This window comes from Pavona decussata, unplaced genomic scaffold (genome assembly GCF_977016875.1).
Source record: "Pavona decussata unplaced genomic scaffold, jaPavDecu1.1 SCAFFOLD_175, whole genome shotgun sequence".
Classification (NCBI taxonomy): Eukaryota; Metazoa; Cnidaria; class Anthozoa; order Scleractinia; family Agariciidae; genus Pavona; species Pavona decussata.
The window spans coordinates 4,636,750-4,663,034 of NW_028145586.1; the positions used below are offsets into that span (position 1 = coordinate 4,636,750).

Genomic DNA, 26,285 nt, shown 5'->3' on the forward strand with positions numbered 1-26,285 from the left:
TAGAATAAAGCTGGAAACATCTTTTTACATTTAATAAGTTGTTTTTATTTTGTTCTTATTCGCCGAATACGGTCGTCAGCCACGAGATGATATCGATGAGTAATGAATGAAATCAATGACTAATCGATGCAATCGATAACTAATCGATAACCTTAATTTTTGTGGCTTATCGATTAGTCAACGATTACTCATTGATCATCGTCAATAATGATCAATGACTAATCAACTGATTACCTATCGATTACCTATTGATTACTCATTGATTTCATTGATGTCATTGATGTCATCGATTTGTTATGCCTGGTCAAACGCATAGTCTTGGTACCATTTGAGTACAAGTCTTTGTAACATGTAACATAAGCAGAAAACAGAATTGGCTTAATTATCTGATGACAGTGCTAATAGATATTTAAAGTTCTCATTGCTTTCAGCTAATAACGCCATTATTGTGTTCGTACACATGATATAAGTTAAAAGGTGCGTTGATAAAAATAATTATCTGGAGAATATGGGGTGGCTAGAAAGAAAGAAAGGCTGTCCAATAGCGTAGATGAAGGCGAAATTAATTGTTGTTTAATTTTGTTTTTTATTCTGGCGTTTTTGTTCTCGAGATCCAGAAGAAGAATTTTCTAGAACAATACAACATCTAATCAACTTGCCTTCAATGGTTGTATTTTTAGTTTACATCTATTATCTTTCGGTTTTCATTAATTTTTCTAGGTGGCTAGAAAACAACGAGCTACAAGAGTTGCCAGCAGGAATATTTGACAACAATCCTGAGCTGGAGACCATGTTAGTCAACAATTACGATGTACAGATTAACCTAATTTACAAGCATTACGAGCCCTTTCCTCAAAGTATAATAATGTTAAAGCATAAAGACCTTGAGAAAAGAGTCATTCATACAATTGCTTAAGATAGCTAAGTCAAGTATGAGCATTCACAATGTTATCATGAGCAATCTTTATGCTGTAAGCAGGTTGAAACATGTTTTTCCCTTATTGTTTGTTTGTTTATTTTTGTTGTTGTTGTTGTTGTTTTTTTGTCTGTTTAATTTTACTATTTCCATAGTAGCTACATCTTACCTAAAAAAAAGTTGAATTCCTGTATTGTCAAAAGACTTAAAATCAAATTCTTTTTTGATAGCGCAATTTTAAAAGGTAATCAATTTTAATCATCTGAATGAGTATGGTACAAAGCGTTTTCACTTTAAATTCAACCGGCCAGTATATCTGATATCTTTTCCTTTTGAATGATCTGCAGTCTTCTCGACGACAACAAGTTATCCCAGCTGAACGAAAGTGTTTTCCGTGGGTTGGAGAATTTAACGTATTTGTAAGTAAAAAACTTTTTGTAACAGTTTGCACACCAAAAAACTGTATCATTGAACAGGTTATAATCAATAAATTAAACTCATCAACAATAGATGAGCTTAGCAGCAGGTGCCTAGAAAGTTGGTGGAGCAAGCCAGCAATCAGGCAACGGGAATGAGGTTACCATGGCAACCGTTCGAGCGACCACCACCAACGGCACCGTCACAGTAAACCCAATCACTGGAATACTTACAAGACCCGATACTTACCAAAGGGAGGGCGGAGAGAGGAGGGGGGGGGGGGGGGGTGGGCTTGACAATAAGGCAAGCAAAATGACCTCAGGCCAGGAAGCAAGCAAATGCGATGTGAACCATGGGGCGCCCCCAAGCAGAGAATACAATGGTCTCCCCTGAGCCGTGACAAGAGGGGACCACTGACCTGCATTGAGCTGACTTTAACCTAGCCTTAATTACATTTAGCCAAATTTAAACTCATCAACAATAGATGAGCTAGGGAGCTGGGCCTCGAAGGTTGGTGGAGCCAGGCAGCAATCAGGCACGGGGAAGGAGGGATCCATGGCAACCTAGCGAGTGGCCCCCACTAAGACCCCATAACCCTTAGTGCTTGTACAAAGAGAGGCCCGCGACACAGGACGGGGGCGGGGGGGAGGGGGAGTAGGGGGCAAAGGATCTCCGACTTCGACAACCTCAAGCAAGACCCACTTAAAGGCTAAAGAATAAGAGACTTACCACGCCATGACCATCAGCTCTACGAGCGGCGGGAAAGGCACAGCGAATGGCACTCATACAGGCCCAAGTCGAGGAGCACTGGCATGCAAGCCACTTTGAGCAACGAATACCACCACGCAATCGATGGCGCTTGGCGACCCTCAAAAATTAGAAGTAGGAGGCAAAAAGTTGAGCGACGCATGGGCCAATTAACTCAAGCTAGAGAATGGCACAAGTCAGCCAGATATTCGGATGGAGTCCTGATATAAAGCTGGTAAGTGTTGTTGATCCAGCGCCTGGATAAGAGTCTGGGTAAGATGATCTGGAACACCATTCCAAGCTGCCACTGTAGCTGCACCAACCGAAAGCTGTGACTGGAGAAGTTACCAGGAATCCCGCAGCAGACATTGCCTGCCGTATCCAGTCAGTCAAGATGGCACGAAACAGCGGCTATCCATTCTGCAGGAGGAACAATAGTCCAGGGGAATCGCCTTGGAGGAAAAGTTAAGCCAATTGCATGAACGGCACACAAAGGGAGGTTTCCACGACCAATGTAAATAAAACAATCCTTGCGAAAGGGATGCCTTAGATGCCCTTATCCTGACACGCAAGCAAGATGAAACGAGGCTAGAGTCTACAGCTATGTCTGCAACTGACAAGTGGATAGTAGAAGAGAGGCTGGCTAAGTTGGGAACAGTAGATTCAGTGGAGCGTAGGAAGCCAAAGTAACCCAAGGTACAGGCTGCCCAGAACATGCAATTATCGGGGGTGAGGTTACATTCAAGGCCTGTCGGATGACGGTCATGATGCTATCAGTAATGGGCAAGCGCGAAGAAACAGGGGAACCCTGAAAGCGCTTAATTCCCCTCATAACTCGTTGCAGGCGTAAGCAGTTGAGCATTGGGCCAGGAAAACCCTGTTCAACGTAAAGGGAACGGATAGCTGATAGATAGACTTTGATTGAGACATGTTGAATGGAATCAGCAAGAAAAGGAAACAAACAAGCACAGCGTCCATTCCTCAACCGGACACGGCGAGCCATCAAGGTGTAGTTTCCCTGCCTGACGACAAAATTCGATTAATCACCGCTGACCAGACGCGTAAGACTTGCACGTAGACTGCGTTAACCCGTGCGCAAGAAAGAATCGGTACCGATCCCGCTAGCAAGAAGGAATTAAACTGAGGTACTGTGCATGGAGCTGCCTGAGCCTCTGGAGCCAGACGCCGGAATCCCTGCAAACGAAAACGAGATACTGCATCAGCACCTTTGTTATCAACACCTGGAAGATGGGCAGCACTGAAAGTGAAACCCCAGCGTGCTGCCGATAAAAGCAGGTCACGAAGAAGATGAACTAACACGGAGCACTCCAACGTTCTAGCTGACGGAATGGCAACCACAGCCTCGTTGTCGGAGCGAAAGAGCACATGCTTCTTTGACCAACGACAGCCCCACAAATGGGCGGCGACTACCACGAGAAACAGCTCTTTATAGGCAATGGACTGATGTGCCTGAGTTGGAGCCCAAGAGCCGTAAAACCACTTACCCCGAGCGTAGGCACCATAGCCTAAGATATCAGCCGCATCAGATGTGACTTCGAGGTCCGAAATTGCATTCATGCCAGGGAACAGCCAAAACCCAACCCCATTACACGAGGACAGGAACAGCTGCCACCACTGAAGGTCCAAACGAAACTCCCTGTTGAGGTGAATTGGGTGTTTCTTATTGCGAGAGCAACACAGCAGATCAGTCATCCTGCGAAGAAATGTTCTTCTGGGCCAGACTACCTTAGCAACGTGCTGAAAGTGACCAATGAGCGCCTCTAACTCCCGCCTATTCCACCAGCGATGTGGGAGCCAAGAATGTAAGGTTTTGTGCACATAGAGGGGACTGAGGGGGCCCCGCAGTGATGAAGTCATCCAAATAGTGTGATAAATCCGAAACACAGTGGGAGTTAAGGAGAATCCATTGGACCATGTCTACCACTGAGTTGAAAATGAAGGGCGCTAAGCGCATACCAAAGGGGAAGACGAGATCCACATAAAATTGACCCCTCCACTTCATGCCCAGCAAGAAACGTTCGTCTGGATTAGTTGCGATGTTTCGATATGCGGCTTCAACATCAAACTTGGCCATCAGAGTCTCAGGGCCATAGTTCGCAACCATACGAATGTTCTGATCAACCGTAATATACTGAAGGGTGAAAAGCTGGGAGTAAATTCCATCGTTTACGCTAGCCCCACCGAGGGACGACAAGTCAACTATCATTCAGCCGCCACTTGCCAGGCTGCCCTTTCTTGGGAATAACGCCAAAACTGCTAACGTGCAAACGGAGTAGTGGTGGGGATTTGCAGGGGCCAGCAATCTAGCCTAAGGCTACCTCGTTGGCCAAATACTCGTCAATCACCTTCGCATGTTGCAATGCGAAAGGGTTATTCTTTTTGGCACGTCTAAGCCTGTGGGTGGCTGAAACCCTAGCTTAGAACCATGGCGGATGTCCTGAAAAACAAAAGCAACCTGTTGTTGGTCAGGATGGGAAAACAATTTTCTGCAAAATTCATCCACGTTCAACGGGCTAGCTGAAGAGTCTGGCGGAAATGCAGAACTTGCTGAGAGAGAGAGAGAGAGGAAAACAAAAATTCACTAATAAATCACTCAAAAATGGCAACAGGATTTAAAAAGCCTTAATACACGAGAATAACAAATAAGCTATAATGTTCACATCTACCAAAGCAATTATTATACTATGTAAACATTGATTTGCCATCAGTTCATTTTTCACATAGTCGAGTAACAAGAAACAACACGCGAAATGGAAACCAAAACTAGAATGCAACCTCAGTCAAAAACAGCATGTACAATCATTACAACATGTAATGTTTAACAATTAAACAAAAGGGAGAGGGAGTCCATCAAAGGCGTTTGGAACGAGAGGTGGACGAACTCGAAGACAGCGAAGCAGACTTGCGTTTCCGATCCTTTTTGGACGCATTATCCGTATGGGGAGAACTGGCACGAGCTCGATGGGGACCATGACAATGGCTGGAACGATGAGCAAAGCGACAAGACATTGATTGGGCGGAAGAACGACCTCTGTTCCCCGTCCTGCATACGAAAAGGCCGCTCCGGAAGGTTCAGGCAAGTCGTTAAAAGCACTGTCGAATCCGCCACGTACCGACGCCCCAGCAGCACAGAAATTGTATAGCTGTACGTTCAGAGTCGACCAATCAACGATCCTCGCTGCCGCTACTTGCTCGCGGAAAGCTTTATCGTACGCCAGCCACACGCGCCCACTGAACTGACGGTACGTGCGAAGAATAAGCAATTTGTAGTTGGTCAAATCCTTCCAGCGGTGAGGAAAGTATAAAGTAAGAATGAGCGTGAAAATAGCGAAAGCTTCGCAGCACGAACCAATACCCTCAACTCCAGGACGATTATTATTATTTTTTTTTTTTGGTGAATGGACCAAACGCCCATTTAACAGGACCTGCAACTGCGGCTTGGTGTGTACAATGTTCGCTGAGAGCAAGTCGCTCAGATCGACAAATTTACCACTGACGATCTGATTAACAGTCTTGGCTGGGACCGGGGAAAAGCCAGGACCAACGACGAAAGGCTTTTAAGGGAGAGGACCAGACGGCAAGCTAGTAGAGGATGTGACGCTAGCATCACAAGGAATCGTAGCCGGGATCGGCGAATTGAGAGAAATCACTGAGCTTGTATTGGCAGATGCCAACACCCGACGCAAGGAAAATCGCTGTGCGAGCGCCCAAGTCCGTCTGTTGAGAGGGAACGCCCTCCGAAACACGCCACGTAGACGAAATCGAAGTTTCAGGCATCGAAACCGGAGGGGTACGACATCCGACGAAGCGGAGGTTTGGTCAGGAGCCAACACAACTTTTACTGCATGGACAACAGCGCCAAGGAGGGCTAGGTCAGGCAGATTCGCCGCAGGAAAAGATGGAGCTGTCGGTGAACTCGTTGGGACCGCCAAAGAAACAACAGAAGATCAGAAGAGGCCTCAGCGCCACAAGACACGGGAAAGAGCGACGGATCGCTAAAAAGATCGACTGAGCGACTATTTTTCGTCTGACGAGAAGACGACATGACAACGAAAAGGCTTGACCAAAAGGGAGCTTGACAATAAGGCAGACAAAATGAACTATCTCGCAAGCCAGCAAGCAAGCAAATGCCATGCTAACCATGGGGCGCCTCCCAACAGAGAATACAAAGGTCGCCCCTGAGCTGTGACAAGATGCGACCACTGACCTGCATTGAGCTGCCTTTAACCTTTCCTAAACTACATTTAGCCACATTTAGCGCAATGTAAAATTGGTTGATTGGTTTTTACAAATAAATTTTAATTTACCGGGCGTCTGTACTTCGATAACCCATAGATGGCGTAAAAATGTGGTAAGAACATAAAAGTACGCTACTTGCATCCGGCTGGTAGCGTGACTGATGTTCTTACCAAGTTTTGACGACCTCTGTGCGTTATCAGAGTACAGACCCACGACAAATGAAATATTTTTGTTTAATACAATGAACAAGATCATTTCATGAGCGAGCACCACATTGACTGAGCCGACTCAAAAACTTTCAAGCAAAGTTCTAGACTAATGCACCCACGCGCACACACAGTTGTGATCCTTGTAAGAGTATAATCCAAAAGAATTTTACAAACAAAATTTCAAAACTAGCCATTATTCCAGAAGGAATTTCTGACCCTAAATAATTACAGCATGTCAGTCACATAAATGCGATTTCTGACGCCGACATATTTGGACAATTTTTTCCTTCATTTCCACATCACAAAAAAGTTCTAGCTTTTAATCTGGTTGAGGTCACTTGCAACGGTCGTTGTCGAATTTTTATCGGAGAGTTTTACTTTACTGCAAAAAAATTGCTTTTAACGCCAAAAACATTGTTGAAACAATTTCCAAAACTTTGTTGACCAGGTTGGACTGTAGATTCTGATCACGTGCGCTGGTCACACTACTCAATGACGTCATTGGTAGTCTACACTCGAAAAACTCCGCTGCACCAATCAAAGCCGGGAGTTTTACTGTATAATTTTAATTAGCCTATAAAATTGATCATAGTTAATAAAAGGCAGGTTGTGAAGTCAGAAAAACTTCGTCTTATATGTTTTTGTTAGCATTTATGACCTCGACCGTGCACAAACCACAATAAATTTTCAAATGTGTTAGAGCAACTGACCAATAGAAACGACCCAGGTAACATATTCACCTGTAGTGTCAACGATTAAACCATTTGTGCACATTCGCACCATTTTCAGCAACTTTCGAGATATCAGGGTTTCATAACCAGTTCCTTAAATAACTATGTGCTAAAGTACACCTGCCAAAAATATATTATTGACTGTAAATTCACAACTGAACCAGCAAACAATTAAGCAACAGCTTTGCCGTGGTGTCGTTTCTTCGAAAGTGATTTGGTATGGGCGTAAGCTTGAAATTAGATTAATAATTAGATTAATGAGAACTTTTCTGTCGACCGATGGATTTGCAATAAAAAATACGAAAACGTTACTGATGTCTTCATCAAACTCAATTTGCAATGTCATATTGCCTCATTTAGTCACTTTCACTGTGATTTCGTAGCCATACGCCAGTAAACACCATCGCAACTTAGAAGTGTTTGCATTGCTAAATGGCCAGCTGTTTACTTTACTAGCTGCTTTACTCTGATTTTACAAACTGCGCTGTCAAATGTCAAGAATCGCGAGCACACACACCTTCTTGTGTATGTGCAAATGCATGGTTGCCAAGACATCTGACCAGTCGACGTGTAAGCGGTCAATAAAACTGCCGTTTATTTCTTGAAGCAGTTTCGTTTATTCATTGGTGTAGGTATCTGCAATATAACAATTTACAAGACATATCACCAAACACCTTTGCCAACAACAAAAAGCTGCTCCGTCTGTAAGTAAAATGTCAGTCTTTTTCTTATCAACCACGCACCTTCCATTTTTGCCACACGGTCGACAGTAAACGAAATCTTCCAGCAATTACCAACTCCCTCAAGATTGGCAGCACAATAGTTCATTGTTTTGTCCCTTAACTAATAATCTGCCCTTTAAGATTAATTATATTAAAAATTCCCTTTGATTATTAACACTCTTTACCTAATAAAACTCCCTCAGACCCACATTAAAAATTACATTAAGTACTACTCTGGAAATTTTAAATTTCTGCGGTATTCCGATTTGCTGCCACCGTTATTGTGCTGCTTGTATATGAAGATTTATTTAGAAATAATGGGTTTGCCTGAATGTGTTGATCATCAACCCTTGTTCAATTTCTTTAGTAACAGTAACTCTGTATCTCTTCTTTAATGGTACAGGCGATTGAACAACAACAACTTAACGCTGCTCAATGAAAGTCTGTTTCGAGGCTTGAGGCTTTTGGATGAACTGTGAGTTAATTTGATTTAGCTTCATTAAAGTCGAAACTGTAATAATGGATAAAAATCTGGACATGCACGCATTTTTGAAAAAAAAAACAAGTGACTGTTGGATCGACAACTTTACTAGGTCATAAGAATGTGAAACGTTTTTTTGACTATACCGTAAATGTTCGATAGATGTAAATACCTCATCCATACCAGGCTCCTTTTTCGCCCCAAAATTTGTGTGAAACTGTATTCGTTAACAGGCCTGTATACAGGGGATGAACATGCGGATGTCACTTTACTTTTTTTTCTAAGTGGATGCGTTAGAAGGGATAGCGAGATCTCTTACAACAGGGATGCGTTTCTCGGTTTGTTTTCATCTCCTATCCAAGCATTACGATCCTTCATAAGCTTTTATTACATAGCCAGAAATTCCACGCAACCAATTGCAGATTCGGTAATTGTTAGGATGCTTCGTAATCTTGTTAATCACGTTAATGACGTTCACGCAAACTCAATCTGTTCCTCGCTTTGCGGAATCTTTTTCTCGGACAAGTGGCTTATCGCGACAGAATAAAATAAATATTTGGTCGAGAAAATGGGCAAAGAATTAAAGAGGCTCAGACCTTTGTCATTTTGAAGATTCGTTCGTGTGGATGTTTTTCAGGCTTTTGTCACGTTCTTCGTCGTACACCTGCATACATTTCCATCGAAGATTCTATAAGACAATTGCTTCATGCATTTAGCTGTGCGTATATCGAGTTATGATACACGTGGGGAGTTTTATACGCTTCTCTCGTGTTCTCCAAACTTCCCGAGTGCATTATAACTTAATACATATACGCGTACGCTAGAGGATGACCAATCGTTAAAAGACGTTCGGAATGTTTTAGAATCGAAGAAATCGACTTTGACCTTGCAGCGCCAAAGTCATAGACGTCAAAAAGACTTACAAAGTCCAAATAAAATAACTTTTGGCCCCTTTAAGGAGGCTCGGAGGGGTTTTAGCCGTGTGCGCATGCGTACTCCAACCACGCGCGATATATAGTTTCCTCTAACTAAGGTCTCTTTGAGTTACGTAATAGGAAGTTTTGATGTCATATGAAGCGGAGATGGCGTCACGATGTCAAAATGGTGGGCATTTTGGATATCTTGATTTTGCTAAAACCTCAGAAAACCACCAAAATTCGAATCAGGATGTAAAGAAAAACTTCAAGATGATACGAAAGTATCAAAGTCAATGTCTGTAGAACGAAAACGAGAATCTTGCAATTTCTGAAGTGCGTCTCTGTCTATATCAATTTCGTGAACCCTTAACTATCATACCAAAGTGTTACCAGATAAATATCTGAAAAAGTCACGAAGTTTCGCCCCGTCTGCACAAATATTAAAAGAACGTTCGAACTCGGCACGGTTAAAATCCACCCCCGTTCTAGAGAGGCTAAACGTAGTACTATGAAATTCAACAATGATTTTGTCAAAGAACAGAAATATTACTTAGTCCTAGCTTACTTGATTGGCTTTTCGTTCTGTATTTCCTCTTTTCATGATTTCTGGTGTTAATTACACTGTTTATTGTGAAGCTATTTAGTTCTGTGCAAACATCGTAAACATCACAAATGTTAACCTAGGCTCAACCAAATATGTTTTCTTTTCCGTGCAATGTAGATGGTTACACGAGAACAATATCGAGGTGTTACGTGATAGACTGTTTGCAGATCTCAGGAATTTGGACGAACTGTGAGTATCAACAGATATTCCTCGGTATTTACTGAACAAATTAATTTAAATTAATAAAAACTTAAGTTACAACCAACTTGCAACTTTTAACTTTTTTCGCAAAAGAAACATTTTACATGCCTGCAGTTAATGAAGATGAACTGAAATACATAGATTATAGTTCATGAAATTCCGTGCACTTTACAAGCTTTTTGATCGGTTCAAAGCTATGCCTAGTGATTAGGAATAGAAAGAAATTAATAAATTAGGCGGGGGGTAACAATTTCTAAAGAAACTGTGAAACTGCACTGATGTGCAACTCATTTAGCTGATTTAGCTGAGTTGACAATTTACTCTTTCAACACTGCTGATATATTACATTGGAATGACGAAAGCTGACTATTATTTTTGCTGGATTCCTAACTTTATATGTTTTCTGGTTCAACAGGGATTTATCTCACAATGATATCAAGCGTTTGCCACGCAGGATTTTTGGTAACCTTGTCAATCTGACACAGCTGTAAGTGAGAACCATCTGCGGAGTGGAATACGCCAAAAATACTCCATTTTTTGTTTGTCAGTCAGTAGACTTCTATGTTAATTTGATGTTACAACTCCTCCTTCGTCTTGTTATTGAGGCATATTAACGACTAACATCCAGGATCACTGTTAAAGAAACACAACCTATGCCACTCGTAAACCAATATTATTCCACAGGATTTTGGGCCAAAGGGCTTTTCAATAATGCGTTCATTTTTGGCGTAAGTTGCATTTTTCCACCTAAAATGTGTGTCTTATGCAGGTGGATGGCTGACAACAAACTTGATGATCTCCCCTATGACGTCTTTAAAAACCTGACTAAGCTAAAGATACTGTAAGCGAGGTTCATGCTTAACTCATGTAAAGTAAGATTGGTAAAATAAGAAAAAAGAACAATGACAGCAGCCAACAGATACCAAACTTATTTTAGGAGGGTTTTTCTAGTTCCTGAGCCTTGGGGGGGGGGGGGGGGGGGAGGGGTTCGGATAATTTTCACAACCCCTTGTAACTTCAAAAGCATCCAACCTGTGGCAATGAAACCCGAACGGAGAAAATAGTTTCTCCCAAATTGTTGTTAATGGGGTAAAGAGTCAAAGAGGTCACATCTTAGATCTGCCATTTCTCAAAAAATGGTTAAAATTTATTTTAATAATGACAATTTATGAAAACCGTTTTCCTGGTATAAAATTGGAAAAGTTCAGACACTATATTGAAAAATCCTCACAAGAGGCCGAAACCTTGAAAATAAAAATTGGATGCACGAGCTTTTCAAAATGGTTGTAACTATGGGAAAATGTAGTTACGTGAACAATGATGGGTCATGTAAAATTGTTTCCCAATAAATGTGGAAAGGCATACGACGTTTGGTGACCTTGATATTTAAATGATAAAAAGGGTGAATATTCACTTTTTCCTACCTTTTCCCTGCCCCCAACACCTCCACAATGTGTTTTTTCTAGGAAACATGGATAATAATTTCTAAAATAAAAAGATAATACTACTTGTTGTTATCGCACAGTTTGTTATTATAGTCATTGTTGTTAAATAATCTTGGGCACAGTTCGCGATGCAATTTCTCAATGATCCTTCACTTAGAGGTATCAGCCGTTGTTTAAGTCAATTGAAGGCTGACAATTGTAACTAATGGGCTTAAATTTGTTTTCATACCAATCCCAACAACAGCAGTCTATATATAAATAATGTAGCTATTTCTTCTTTACGCCGTTCTCAAGGCTTTGTTACTTACAATATACAGCTATTTCAATTAACGTTGTCGGATCAAACTAAAGCTAAAAGACAAGACCGCAATGTTTTGTGGGATTATTTTTTATGAATAATTTTATCAAAATCATCCCTGCACGTGCAGGTCATTGTACTGCTAATTACAACCTATTGTTTTCTCCAGGCATGACTGATTTTGATGAATTTATTCATAAAAATCCCACGTAAACTTTCGGTCTTGTCTTTTAGCTTCATGCTTTCATCCGACAACGTTAATTGAAATAGCTGTATACAAATGTAACTTTCCTGTTACTCATCATCATGATCATCAACTCACTTGCTTTATTTTAATGTGTGCTGTTAATATATCAGGCAAATGGAGAAAAACAACATATCAAAGCTTGATCGTCATCAGTTTAAAGGCTTGGTGCATTTATATGATTTGTAAGTAATGCCATTTATGCCCATACTACACTCAAGTTAATTGCTTAACACTTATCTAAGTTTCATATTGTAACTTTCAGTAGACCTACTAATATTGATTGACATTGACCTTTAGACTTGACGGGAGTTGAGTTTTTCTTTGAGGAGCATCATTTCAAACATAAATCACATTAGGATTGAGGTTAAATTTCTTCCAAAGAACTAACCTACATTTATGTAAATGTTCCAAAATAGAAATAGAAAATAGAGCCTCGCCGTACTCGTTTGCGAGGAACAAAAGGTTTTAAATATCTGAGTCAAGGCTTTTTTTAAAGAAAAAAGTGACGGTAATCGAGGAACTTTTATTCAATAAAAAATGGTGAAGATCTCATTTTAACGGTCTTGTTTGCTGAAAATAAGTCGCATTTCTTTTAAAACTATTCCGTGACAGGATGACTCTAGAAAAATCATGAAACATGCCTATTAGAACACTTACTTTTATTTAGATACGAAAATGTGCTATTTCTAGCGGTGGAATGTCATTGATATTCACGTACTGCCCAGGAGGCGTTATTAAGTTAAGAAATCTGTAAACCGGCAAAAAAATGTTTACAAGCCGTTTTGCAAACTTCAAAACCCCATTTTTAAACCATTTGAATGGGATACATCCTACATTTTACGAATAGTAACCAACTTCCCTGGGACCTTCAAATTAAGAATTTTAATGGGAAATTAAGATTGAATGGGATTTAAAGGAAGGAAGAAAGTTCGACTTTGCTGCCATGGGCGGAAGAGGTACCCACTTTATAAAAGGACAAAACTCAAGAACGAGGTTCAAAATGAACACAGTATACAAGGAATTTTTTGGCTACGCAAGAGATTCCGGGTCTATGACGACTAGACAACAAAAAAGGGAAAATACTTGGTTCACATGGAAAGGAAACCTCGATGCTCACTTTTTATTGATTGTAACTCTGAGAGCGTGTTCCTAGGTTGTTTTCTTGTTTCTCTAAACTACAAACATGCGAACGTTACATCACAGTCAAATTTGTTTACCTTGGCACTGAAAAGAGAAAAAAAACACGGCTTCTTTATACGTAGTGGCCCTTGCACATCTGTCATGTCCATCCCCTCCCTTAAAATAATCGAAGAGACGACCACGGAGCACTGGCTAGTTTTCTACCAACCCTAAATTTACCAATGGTGTCCATTTCCGCCCTTAGAAGAAATGGAGAGCCCTGTCTCGTGATTTCTGTCAAGTGATGACACGGTGGCATGTGGAACCGCATGTCGAGTTCTTGGTTATAAATACCCTTACGTTTGTTTTGTTCTTCAAGGTATCTGTCGGAAAACCGTATTAAGGAACTACCCAAACAGCTTTTCAAGGGGCTGAGGGGTCTTATTTCCATGTGAGTACATAGTCCATAGTTCCTTAATTACTGAAATATTTTAAACAAGCATTCAGTCTGAATGCTTGGATAATTGAAACGATCCTTAGAGTATAGAGCAAAATATTGAAAATCTAGGCAGATTTCAATCTTAACACCCCTAATTAATATGATACATACATTTTCTCACTAAATAATGTTTGGCTTTATCAACAGAGTTGATGACTTAAGGTAAACTGACCGTTTTAAAGATACAGTAGGGCACTTGTGTTCGGCTAAGATTTGCGGACTCAAATAAAGTTGTTACTATTATTATTATTCGAGTGCTGAAGTTAGCCCTTCGCCAGAGCGAATCCAACTATCATCGTTGTTGATAAACCAAACACTCCTCCCAACCTCCCTCCGACTAAACACTAAAACACTAAACAGTTAGTTTTTAAACTTTAAATTACCGGAGTGGACAATAGAGCAGTTTAGCGTGTGCTGAAAGACTAGTTTTTCTGATGTGCAGGCAGATATATATACTCACCGGGAAAAGAAAGGAAAGGAAAAGCAAGGAAAGGAAAGGAAACGAAAGGAAGAGAAGGGAAGGAAAGGAAAGGAAGGAAAGGAAAAGAAGAGGAGGGAGGGAGGGGAAGGAAACGAAGAGAAGGAAAGGGAAGGGAAGGACAGGAAAGGAAAGGAAAGGGAGGGAAGAGAACGGAAGAGAAGAGAAGGAAAGGAAAGGAAAGGAAAGGAAAGGGAAGGGAAGGGAAGAGAAGAGAAGGAAAGGAAAGGAAAGGAAGGAAAGGAAAAGAAGAGAAGGGAGGGAAGGGAAGGAAACGAAGAGAAGGAAAGGGAAGGGAAGGACAGGAAAGGAAAGGAAAGGGAGGGAAGAGAACGGAAGAGAAGAGAAGGAAAGGAAAGGAAAGGAAAGGAAAGGGAAGGGAAGGGAAGAGAAGAGAAGGAAAGGAAAGGAAAGGAAGGAAAGGAAAAGAAGAGAAGGGAGGGAAGGGAAGGAAACGAAGAGAAGGAAAGGGAAGGGAAGGACAGGGAAGGAAAGGAAAGGGAGGGAAGGTGAGGAAAGGAAGGAAAGGAAGGAAAGGAAAGGAAGATAAGGGAGGGAAGGGAAGGAAAGGAAGGAAAGGAAAGGAAGAGAAGTGAGGGAAGGAAAGGGAGGGAAGGGAAGGAAAGGAAAAGAAAAAAAGGAAAGAAAAGGGAGGGAAGGGAAGGGAAGAGAAGAGAAGAGAAGGGAAGGAAAGGAAGAGAAGGAAAGAGAAGGGAAGGGAAGGGAAAGAAAAGAAAGGAAAGAAAAGGAAAGGAAAGGGAGGGAAGGGAAAAGAAGAGAAGGGTAGGGAAGGAAAGGTAAGGAAGACAAGGGAAGAGAAGGGAAGGAAAGGAAGGAAAGGAAGAGAAGGGAAGGGAAGGAAAGGAAAGGGAAGAAAAGGAAAGGGAGGGAAGGGAAGGAAAGGAAAGGGAATGAAAGGAAATGGCTTTCCATCTCTACCCATGGTTTTTCTTCCTTAGAGTATGTCAACCTACTCCTATGATCAAGAGATTGCCTATCACACAAAGTGGTCACGTGGTAATTTGAGCCTCAGTGTTATGTTCTTCTTATGAATATAATAATTTAAACCAAACGTCTGTTTCCTTTAGTCAGATTCAGGACAATGAAATACTCAACGTCTCCAAAGAAACTTTCCAAGACGTTAAATCATTGCGAACTTTGTAAGTAGTAATTTGCGTGCCAGTGTGCCACTATGTCGATGTCGATGCACTTTTTGCTTAATGAATAAGTGAATGATCATCTATGAGTGTATGAATTTCCATGTATTCACTTTCTTGGCATAAGTTGGTTGTGTTGAAAAAAGGTCTTACTTGAACTCTTTGGGTGTTCAAAGTTTTCTATTCATAATTTACTTTTAAAGAGCTTCTTTTAATTTACGACTGTTTGAGTAGAAGCTAACATTTTGAAACAAGCAGACGTTGGAAGAGCCGTTGAAGTGCTTAAAATTGAAAAAAAAAAACTCTATAAACGACTGCTTGAAATAGCTTCCAGTCTTAAAAGGAGCATTTTACACCTGAGCTAAGCATTTTAACATTTTTTTAGTTCGTTTATTGTTCTTTATGACATTGTTTCGTACCAGACACTTTGTAACCCAACTGCTATCAGTCAGTGCATGACATTTGTTACAGTCGCTTTGTTTTCTCTATTGTAGCTTCCGTGTACGATTATTATCTATGTTTTTGTAAGCCACTCACATATATAGAGCTGTTTCATTCGGTTTTCAATAAACAGAGGATGGAACTAGTCATGCCGAAGTTGCTTTAGTATTAATATTCTCCTGCCAACAAGAAGAAACTACTAATCGATATATCCTAACGGTCTGCTGGAAGCTAAGTGACTTTTATTGCGTATATGTCACTCATTGACACTTCAATCCTAGCAGTATACAGGATGTTTTTCCCATGAACCTAGTTAAATGGCCTTAGCTCCCACGACTCTCCTGTAGCTCAGCACTCGGACTTTCTTTTTCCGAGTTTGCCTGTGTCATTACTGAGTAATACATCAATCGCATTGAATTTCTTTACTTTGAATTTCAGACTGATGCACTATAATCTGATGGCCGAGCTTCCTAAAGATTTCTTCGAGGGGATGGATAACATTACGAGGATGTAATACTCGCTAATTAACTATATTTGTTTGTTAACTTGAAAAAATACTAATCAGTAATATTGTTACAAACCTTTTCAGCGGTTTTCAGAGTCAATAACTATCGCACAGTAAGAAGGGCCAGAAAACTGCATTAAAAACGTGTATTTGTAACTAAGCAAAAGAAAAATTTCCCAACTGTTGTTAAGCGACTGTCAAGCTTAATCTAAACTGTGCCTTAGTCGTTTTTGTTTCATAATAGGCTTTGAAAAAAATCAGTTTTGTGGTTAAGTTAAATGATGTCTAAGCTGATACTCTCAGGTAGAGATAGTTTGAAGATAAGGACTCAAATAATCACTTTGTGCGTGTTTAATCGCGGTCGACTATCGCAGTGAGTAAACGAGAGACTTGGGCCTGGGATGTTAATAAGCCTCCTTACGCTGTAAATGACGGATTTCGTTCCATTTTGTCAGTGCTACATTTCTAAAGTTTGTAGGTCGTCGCCGTAGTTATGACTGACAGCAGTGCAACAAAAATAAAAACCAAAAGAATCCAGACAAACAAACTGGATTTAACTAAGGCCTTTACTCGGGTTTTTTTTTTTGTCTTTTAAAACTGGGGGCGGGGGGGAGCGCAATCCGCCCCCGAACTTCACCCTTCTTCATAACTTCGCAACTATAGAATCTATGAATATGATAAAGAGGTCTGTAGGATACATGGTACTTCTAAACATGTTTCGTTTGAGGTTTGCAACGAGCAGTGATGACGTCATGTGACATGATTGCCAAATGGTGGATGTCTTGAATTGGCATCTTGGATTTCCTCCAAAACTATAGAAAAGCACCGTAATTAGGCGAATAGTAATCAAAACCAATAACAAAACACTAATATTAGCTAAAAACACAAAAGTTATAGGAAATAAGTAATTTTTCTTCACTTCACTACAAAACAAGTGGTTATCAATTGGTTGCCATGGTGATATTAAGTCAATCAACCCTAAGCGACCACATCAAAGTTTCCCACATATTTTTTTTAAAAGTCTTCAAATTTCATGGCGTTTGTTCAAACTTATTTAAGTTCAAAATTTGCCACAGGTAGAATCGGTCCAACCCCCCACCCCCCACCCCCCTTCGCCAAGACGTTGGCGAAAGAAGGTATTTGGCATTACATTCCCCCTCTCCGGGAAAGGAAAATAGTCAGACGCCCGGGGTGTGCCTCAGAAGAAGAGTTGTAGAACAGTGTATAAGTAGGTTCGTATGTAACATGCGACCTGGCACTAACGGTTATGTTCCAAACCTCGTAGATTTGATCAGCCTTGGGACCTGAGCGAAACTTTTAGATCGGCCGGCGTCATGCTGAATGACAGAGAATTGGCAAAAACACTGCAAGCCGAAAACGCTGATAGGCTTCTTATATTCCCGTAAAAGGTCACTTAGATTGTATTATAGTCTACCTTGCCATAGGCCAACCTCGCACATCAAGAGAATGCTTTCAAGACTGATCACAGCGCTTGAGTGATCTCATTAAAAGTCATATTCCAGCCTTTAAAGTTAACAGATATGTTTTAAGGGGACAATTTCAGCCGTCTACAGCCATAAATGAATTTAAAATTTCTTTCTTCTTTTTAATTGTCTTGCAGAATACTTGATACCAATCTTATGTGCTGCCATGCGGAATTCAAAGAAGACGCCGGCTGTGCTTATGTCGTCAATGACAATTTCGCAAACTGTGACAGTATGTTTCGGGACCGAAACCCTAAGAGGTGTATCTGGGTGGTTGGGATTCTGTCGCTTCTTGGGGCTGTGTTTGTGATTGTCTGGCGATTGTTCTATAAAGAAAAGAACGTCGTGCAGACGATTCTGTTGATGCACGTTGCTTTTGCAGATGGACTTATGGGAGTGTACCTTATCACCGTCGGGGTAATGGATGCTGTCTGGTCTGGTGAATATTATCTGCATGACTTTGAGTGGCGAACCGGTTTCAGATGCCAGGTGGTAGGGGGGATGTCGGTGATGTCCAGCCAGGTATCCATCATGACACTGGCGCTCCTCGCGATTGAGCGAGTGAAGAAGATCGTGTTCCCTTATCAACTCAAGGGACTCACTCGAAAGAAGGCCCATAAGTTTTGCGTTTCGATCTGGGTGATCGGTTTCCTTTTTGCTTACCTGCCAACCTTCGGCATCCGCTATTTCCATGATCATGACAAAAGCATATTCTACTATGGTAAGTCAGTCGTGTGTATCCCCCTCCAGCTTGACCCCGACTTTATTTCGGGATGGGAGTATTCAATTGCCGTATTTGTGGGTTTGAATGTGGTTCTGGTTATCGTTATTATTGTGGCGTACTCCATGATTTTGTACAAGACCTGCATGTCGAGATGGCGGCTCACCCGTCAAGGTACGAAAAGGGAACGAAAGGCTAGGGCAAGAGATGCCAAGAGAGAAACGTCCCTCGCCAAACGTGTGTTTTGGATTATTTTAACCGACCTTGTATCCTGGGTCCCGATTGTGGTGATCGGTTTGAAGTCGGTGTTAAACGAAGCCTTTGAGCCACCTGACGATATCGCCGTGTGGATTGCTGTCTTTGTCCTACCAATTAACTCAGCAATGAATCCAGTGCTCTACACCTTATCAACACCACAGGTATGAAGTAACTACTTGTATCTTTTACTGAACAACCTACAAAGACAAAATTCAGCTAGTCCAAATATAAAGATACTTTATTCATTTCATTTCACTTTTTATTTCGCCACTAATAAATTACATTTAAACTTAAGAAAACCAATACACATCAAATTAATCGCACATATTGTGTGAATATAGATAAGATGGGGGAGCATTGCCTTTCTTTATTGTACTTCAATCTGGTAATTGTTCATCTATTTTTCTACAATAGTAGTAGTGTATGACAAACAACTTCCTGTTGTTGTTTTTCCATGCCCATTATGCCTAGGGACAACGGAGCCCTGACCTTTTTTATCTTGATTTCTCGCGAAAACCTCTCAAATAGAAGAAAGATCCTCGCAGTTAGTACGCAACTTAGGCAGTTGCGAAAAGAAAGCCTGAAAAAAAATCAGGCTTTAACGGGATTCGAACCCATGACCTCTGCGATGCCGGTGCATTGCTCTACCAACTAAGCTATCAAGCCAACTGAGAGCTGGTCATATTGTTGTAATGTATGCCGGGATACTCACAAGCTTATTATAGGATAGGGAGCCTGAGAGAATCTGTAATGTCGGTTTATGTTGAGTTTGATCTCGTGGATTAAATCCCGTTCAATCACACTGATTTGCTTAAATGCGTGTTTACAAAGTCTACAATTGTGAGTCCGTAATGTATCCGTGAAGGATGAATAAATGAAAGTAAATATATGAAACATATTTTTTGAACTGCGGATGCAAGATCAAATAGCAGAAAGATCCTCTTTCTTCTATTTGATCTTTCATCTGCAGTTCAAAATATGTGTTTCATATATTTTCTTTCATTTGAAAAACCTCTCAATACGACAAAATTGGCCAACAGTACTTACAAGCAGAAAAATACAGGACGATTCAATAATGTAAAATTAATCACAGGAAGGTTAAATAATTGATGAAGAAAGCAATAGAGAAAAACGTAATTACTGTTGCTGAAATGTGTAACTATGGTAACATCAACAAAGATTTGAAGCCTCCTCGCAATCCAAGATTCGTTTAAACGCAATACCGGCCGATTCGGCTCCCTTACCTGTTGTAAATATGATTGTTTGTTTTACCATAGTTTGTGTCTAAATGTATAATTTAAAATAATCAATTCTTTCAAAAGTAACTAAACGGCTCATTTGTCAGGTACGAGGGATCTTAGAACAGAAAATGCTCAAGCTGTGGAGCTATTTGCGCGGAGTTCCCTTCTGTGTACAGGACGACGAAGGTCAGTACAGTTTACCTCTCCTTATAAACTTACGGTGTTTCTCATTACCACTAGCAAAAAAAGGGTGCTAAAAAAACGTACATTTTCTGAGGTAATATTACATTCACAGTACCAAGTACCATGGGCACTTTCATGTCAACTGGTCTACCGATATCGCAGTGTAAACGATCCGCATGGAAACCAGCTGTTCGTAGCCAGTATATCAAAATAAAGCTGTTGAAGTGAAATTTAAGTTCTTAGTACCATTTACGCTTTTATGTTGCTTGTAATAGAGCATGGAGGGGAAGAGGAGCATGATGAATCGGAAGACGAGGACACTGACGACTATGAGAGCGACCAGGGTAAATTTGAATGCTATTCTAATGGTCGGAGTGTGTACTATGAGCTGTACCTTCATCCTCTCTTGCTGTGCATCAATAACTTTGCACTTTTTTCAAACTCTAGTTTCAGTTGTTGTCCTCGTTATCTATTTGTCTTCATTTATTTACTTACTTAAGCCTTAAAAGCATTAAAATTAACTACTCGTTACTGATTGGTTACATTTCTTTCTGGCTTTACTTTTGCTAGACGACGAACAAGACCAGGAAATGCTGGAGATGCAGGTTCTCGGTGTAGCATCTGCTGAGCAAGGTGCTTCGATTGGTAACTAAGTGTGCCGTTACAGAATAGTTAGAGAATCTAAGACGATGAAAATGAAAGAAAGATCGACTCTTGTATAAAATGAATCTTTAAAATTCAGGAGATTGCTCCGCACAGAAAAAAGCCAATATCAATTTCCACTTGTAGACAGAAATACCGTATTTCCTCGAATAATAGCCGTCCCTTGATTAATCGCCTCCCTCGAATAATAATCGCCCCCCTTTGATGAAAATATTTAAAATAATCGCCTCCCTCGAATAATCGCCCCTCCCCCCTCGCCATTGTCTCTTTCTTTTATCCCCTCCCCCTCAAGTTAAAAATTGTCATCGTGTGTAACAAACGAGCTTTCATTTAATTGTTCACAACTGAATGGTTACAAGAACACCGTTTTTTGCAGTTTTTTCTATGGTAGTGTTCATGTATTTCACTTTTTTCTTTATTGATTGGAGCTGTTTATTTAGCACATCGGATATGTTCTTGCTCCTTGCTTAGCTTGCAATGAATAAATCCCTGTAACCACAAGTCCATTTTCTAAAGTCCGCTTTCCGATAACCTCGGCATCGCCTTCATTGCTATCATCTGCATTCAGGAAAGTGCGAACAAGATGGGATAGTTCAATAGGTACTAACCAGCTAGAACATCATAGCCGCCACTGCTGAAATGGAGTCTGATCCAGTAAAAGCGCTAAAGTAATCAGTAATGATTCAGGCCCTGACGCCGAAGATATCGGCATTGAAACACTCAAAAAGCATATGTTCGGTTTATTTTTGATTTTATTAGTTTTTTTTTTTGATTTAATGGTATAACAAAACAAAATATTTAGGACACGACCTCCTGGGAGAAATATTTCAAATAATCGCCTTCCCTCGAATAATGGCCGCCTTTCGGTGTGAAAAAGGAAATAATCGCCCTCGGCTGTTATTCGAGGAAATAGGGTACGCATTTCATTATTCTTATCAGACAACCATGCAAATGGACTAGGTAGCTTCTACTTTCTACCTGGCTCCTAAAGTTTTTTTTTCCCTATTTTGGACTGCAGGGTCATATCAGTATTACGAATATCTGTAAACATCCTTCTAAACTTATTTGATATGACTTCATCACTGGTCTCTTATTGGTTGCAGATTCAGAAGCAGGCGATGCATCATCGGACACAGGTATGTCTGTATTACACCCTGAAGCTTCTCATTGACAGTTAGTTGTCGACAAGATTATACCCAACCCTTTTATCTTTCGAAAATATTCATCTGAGGGCGACGTTATGATAGCATCTAATTCAAATTTCAACTCTCCATGAACGTATCAGTGAATGAGAATCAAAACATTAAGAACTGAAATAAATGAATGCGTATTAATAAAAACGCACTATTAAGCCACGGATTAAATGACACTGGTTCTTAATGTGTGCAACAGTGAGTATGGAAGGTCCAGGAGACCCCTAAGACGAACCTACCTCTATTAAAAGTCTACTAAGACATATGTCGCCTTTGATGGCAACAGTCTTTACCATGATTTTTCTTAATGCAGATTATGAAGAAGAAGAGCCAGTGATCGTCGTCGCGGAAGGTAAAGTACTTAATTATTATTGATTTTATCTTCACCTAACAGTCCGCTGAAGATAAGAGAACACGTAAGAAGTTAGAGGTCCCAGCTACTGACAATTTGTCCGGTTTTCATAGCTGCTAAAAAATATAGTGACAGTGTTATCCTGTGAAAAACCAGCTTGTGTCAGCATTGCTTTATAACTAAAAAAAAATCGCTGAAAGTCGTGACCGAATAGTAGAAGTTGAGCAGAATTGTAATTGACATAAGCGTAGGGCTGGGGGTGGCTTCTTTTTCCAACAACATCACCTCTCCCCTCCCCTCCTCCCCCTTCCCCCCCCCCCCCCCAAAAAAAAAACAATGGGAGCAACTCAGGTTTTTAGAGGTTTCCATTTTTGCCCCAAGAGCATTCAGAGTGACAAAAGTTTAAATAACGTATGACAAATAGCACCAGCAGTAGATCTTGAAAAATTGGTTTTGCTCTTTGGCGTGGAATCTTGAATTAAACTCATATCCCACCAAATAACGAATTCCAAAGAAATTTAATTTCTTTTTGCTTTAGCCACCATACATCTTCATCCCAAACTTACTTAATCATCATATCTTTTTACAATTGTTGTATGTTGAATACTATTAAACAGAGTATGTCATATTGAAGTGCCTTTTTTTGATACAGGACCTGGTACCGACATGTTAGAACAAGAAGGAAAAGAGGACGAAGCGGAAGACCAAGAGCAAAAACTAGAAACAAAAGATGAAGGAAGGCCGGAAGCTGTGGAGGGTGATAAGGACACTGAAACTCAGGCTGAAGTAGGACAAGGAGAAGAAGCTGGGGCAACATCGAGAAAAGTTGATACTCAGTTAGGGGCAGCTGACATGGTGGAAGCTGAAACTGGAGAAGAAGCGGTTCATGCTGAAGGAAGGAAGGCTGTGACAATGGAAGCTGAAACTGAAGTAGCAGGAGCAGACTTTAAAGCAGAAAAAGGAGAAGAAGACGTTGACGAAGAAGAAGAAGAAGAAGAAGAAGAAGAAGAAGAAGAAGAAGAAGAAGAAGAAGAAGAAGAAGAAGTAGCAACAAAAGCTGAGGATAAAGAACCAGGAGATGAATGTAAAACTGCGGAAGCTGAAGTTGACGCAGACGAAGCGGTGGGTGTGGCAGCGGAGGCTGACAGTAAAGCACTGGACGCTGAAGATCAAACAATGGAAACTGAGGTGAAAAGAGAGGAGAGTGAGGATAAAGAAATCAAAGCGGAAGATGAAACAGCCGGAACTGGAAACAAAGAATGGGAGACCCTGGGTGAAGCAGCAAAGGCCAAAGTTGAAGCAGCGGAAGTTGAAGATGAAGCAGTAGGAGACATCTTTAAGACGACAGAGGCTAAAGATGACGCAGCGGATGCTGAGGATAAAACAGTGGATGGGGATGATGGAGCAATGGAAGTTACAGATGAAGCAGCAAAGGGTGAAAATGGATCAGTGGGGTGTGAGGATAAAGTTAGCGAGGCTGCAGATGAAGGTGAGAAGCTCAATGATAAAGCAGTGGAAGTCAAAGGGGAAATAGTGAAAACAGAGGATGGAGAAGCTGAGGCTAAGGGTGAGGCCGTGAAAGGAAAGGCTGAAACCAAAATAAAGGTAGCAGAATCTGAAGAAGCAGAGAAAGTTGATGGTGAGTCAGCGCCAGACGAAGATGAAGTAGGGGAAGCCCAGCATGAAGCAAAACAGATAAAGGGAGCTGCAGAGGAAGCCAAAGCTAAGGCATGGGAATGTGAGGATGAAGTCTCTGAAGCTCAAAGTGAAGCGGTGAAAGCTGAAGAAGTAAAGGGAGTTGATGTTGAAGTAGCGGTGACTGAGGATGAGCCAGTGGAGACTGAAGCAGCCAAACAAAAGGAAGAAGCAATACAATCTGTGGATGAAACCTCAGAAGCTGAAGAAGTAAAGGGAGTAGATGTTGCCGAAAAGAAGGCTCCCGATGGATCATTGGAAACAGTGGGAGCCAAACGTGAAGCAGTAGAAACAGATGAAGCGGAAAATCAAGAAGTAGAAACAGCAGATGCTGAGAGTGAAGGTGAGGTTCCAAAGTAGGAGCAAAAGCTGCTTTCGATGTAGTCTCTTATTCCCTTAATTAAATAATAAATTTAAAATAATAAGACATGAAGCCACATCCAAATAAATGTTAACTTTAGTGAGAGATTTTGAAATCCAAAAAGAATTTTGGGGGTAACCATGCATTTTTGATAGGTAATTAAGCAAGTATTTTGTCTCAGATTGAAGCTTAATAATCCGTTTGAAAATGCGTGGTTACCCCCAATTTTCCCTTTTCGGATTTTAAGAACCCTTGCTTAGATCTTTTTTCCAACACAGTAATAAACCACACAAAAAGACCGTTGCATTAGTAAGCGCTGACCTAAATAAATCAAGGTTTCTCGGATCTTTCCGAGAGGTGTAGAACAACAGCAGCAAAAGGAGGTCCTTAGGCTCCATTGTGGCTGTAGGGCGACAGATTCGTGACACTCTCCATAACTTCAAAATTATTGAACCTATGGCAATGAAATCTGAAGAATGAAGAGTACGTCCAAGGATGTTTTTCCTTTGAGGCATACAAGGGAAAGTAATGTCGTTAAAAGAGGTGGGATAACGTCATTATTTCCAAACGGCCGCCATCTTTTATCCCAATCTAGGATTTCTGTCTTTTCCTAAAAATGCAGTACGCACAAAAAAAAAAATGTGAAAAAGCCATCAAAAACCAAAAGCAGAAAACAAAAGTGATGTAGCAACATGAAGATTACCGTAAAAATGGTAATATTTGTCCATTAAAAACAGTTTATTCCAACTTCTGAAAAAAAAAAACTGCCCTCAAATTATATTTGCTATGATATCATCAAATTCAACAAACATTGCTCTACCAATCATTCATATGAGTAACTTTCATATTGCTCGCTTTAATATGTTAGTATATATATATAGTGTTCGTAGTGTTTTATTAAATATTTATTTATTTATGTATTTTGAGGTCATGAGAGTATCAATTTAATTCCTGGCAAATGCTACCTCCTTTGAAAAAATTCTTACGTACTTGCTTACAATCAAAACGGTTTTGTTTAGTGGCGCATGCTCACATTTTACAGATGTTGTAAACGTTCAAAGAGGTGTAAGCAAACTCCGCCTACCCCCGGTCTAGAAATGGTTAAATCAAGACACCTCAGTGTACTAGAGGAATGCAGGCATCACTTGACTCGGTCCGCCGGGCTTTAGCCTGTTCAACAATTCAGTTTGCTTTACTATCCAAAGGCTGAGTTCACTAACTAAACGATTTTTGTTTTTATTTCCGGTCCAGGAATAGAGCAAAATGAAGAAATTGGCATTGGTGAATGGCAACCGCCTCGAGATAACGGAACATCAGCTCCCGCTGAAAAAACAACTGTCTTTGACACAAGGTTGTAAACAACTCTCAATGAACACGCGACGATCAGTCTCGCAACTTTTGCTTTTGATCGTTCTTTATTTCATCCTTAATATAATGTACAATAATGTAGCTGGATTATAAGAGAAACTTACGTTATCATCGCAGAGAGTAAAGTTGTTAACGTACACTACTAGGCATTAATGAAAAACATACAATGATTGGAAAATATTGTTAGATGGGAAGAAGGGCTTTTGAACTAAAAATGGCATACGTTCGGCATGATGGAAAGCCACAAAAACAATGAAAATCAACATACCATGACGAAAAGCCACACTGAAAGGAGTAGCTGTCAATACGTCATGTGTTACTATTCTGCTTCATCTGGCGGTAAATGTCAGCAGCTGCTGTTAGTCTTTAGTA

At 40.6% G+C, this 26,285-nt stretch overlaps 2 protein-coding genes across 2 annotated transcripts in view; both read left to right on the forward strand.

Moving 5' to 3' along the window:
• LOC146463787 (uncharacterized) overlaps positions 1-916 on the forward strand; it is a 73,622-nt gene extending 72,706 nt beyond the window's left edge. Inside the window, exon 13 of the mRNA XM_085084379.1 lies at positions 721-916. Coding sequence (XP_084940505.1) covers positions 721-916 — 196 coding nt within the window. The remainder of the gene's footprint in view (positions 1-720) is intronic.
• Positions 917-11,040: 10,124 nt separating this feature from the next.
• LOC146463790 (uncharacterized) lies at positions 11,041-26,285 on the forward strand. Its single transcript, XM_085084380.1, has 13 exons — positions 11,041-11,046; positions 12,306-12,377; positions 13,694-13,765; positions 15,380-15,451; positions 16,328-16,399; positions 18,016-19,018; positions 20,203-20,284; positions 20,557-20,625; positions 20,852-20,914; positions 22,048-22,080; positions 22,451-22,489; positions 23,142-24,527; positions 25,797-26,285. Exons 2-13 carry the CDS (start codon positions 12,310-12,312, stop codon positions 25,901-25,903), a joined length of 3,066 nt encoding a protein of 1,021 aa, XP_084940506.1. The 5' UTR covers positions 11,041-11,046; positions 12,306-12,309; the 3' UTR covers positions 25,904-26,285.

Bases quoted from the DNA above. Each gene is read 5' to 3' on its own strand.
- LOC146463790 (XM_085084380.1), top strand. From the start codon at position 12,310: ATGGAGAAAAACAACATATCAAAGCTTGATCGTCATCAGTTTAAAGGC. The intron at 13,766-15,379 runs GTGAGTACATAG...TGTTTCCTTTAG, and splicing joins CTGAGGGGTCTTATTTCCAT to TCAGATTCAGGACAATGAAA. The intron at 20,626-20,851 runs GTAAATTTGAAT...TACTTTTGCTAG, and splicing joins CGACTATGAGAGCGACCAGG to ACGACGAACAAGACCAGGAA.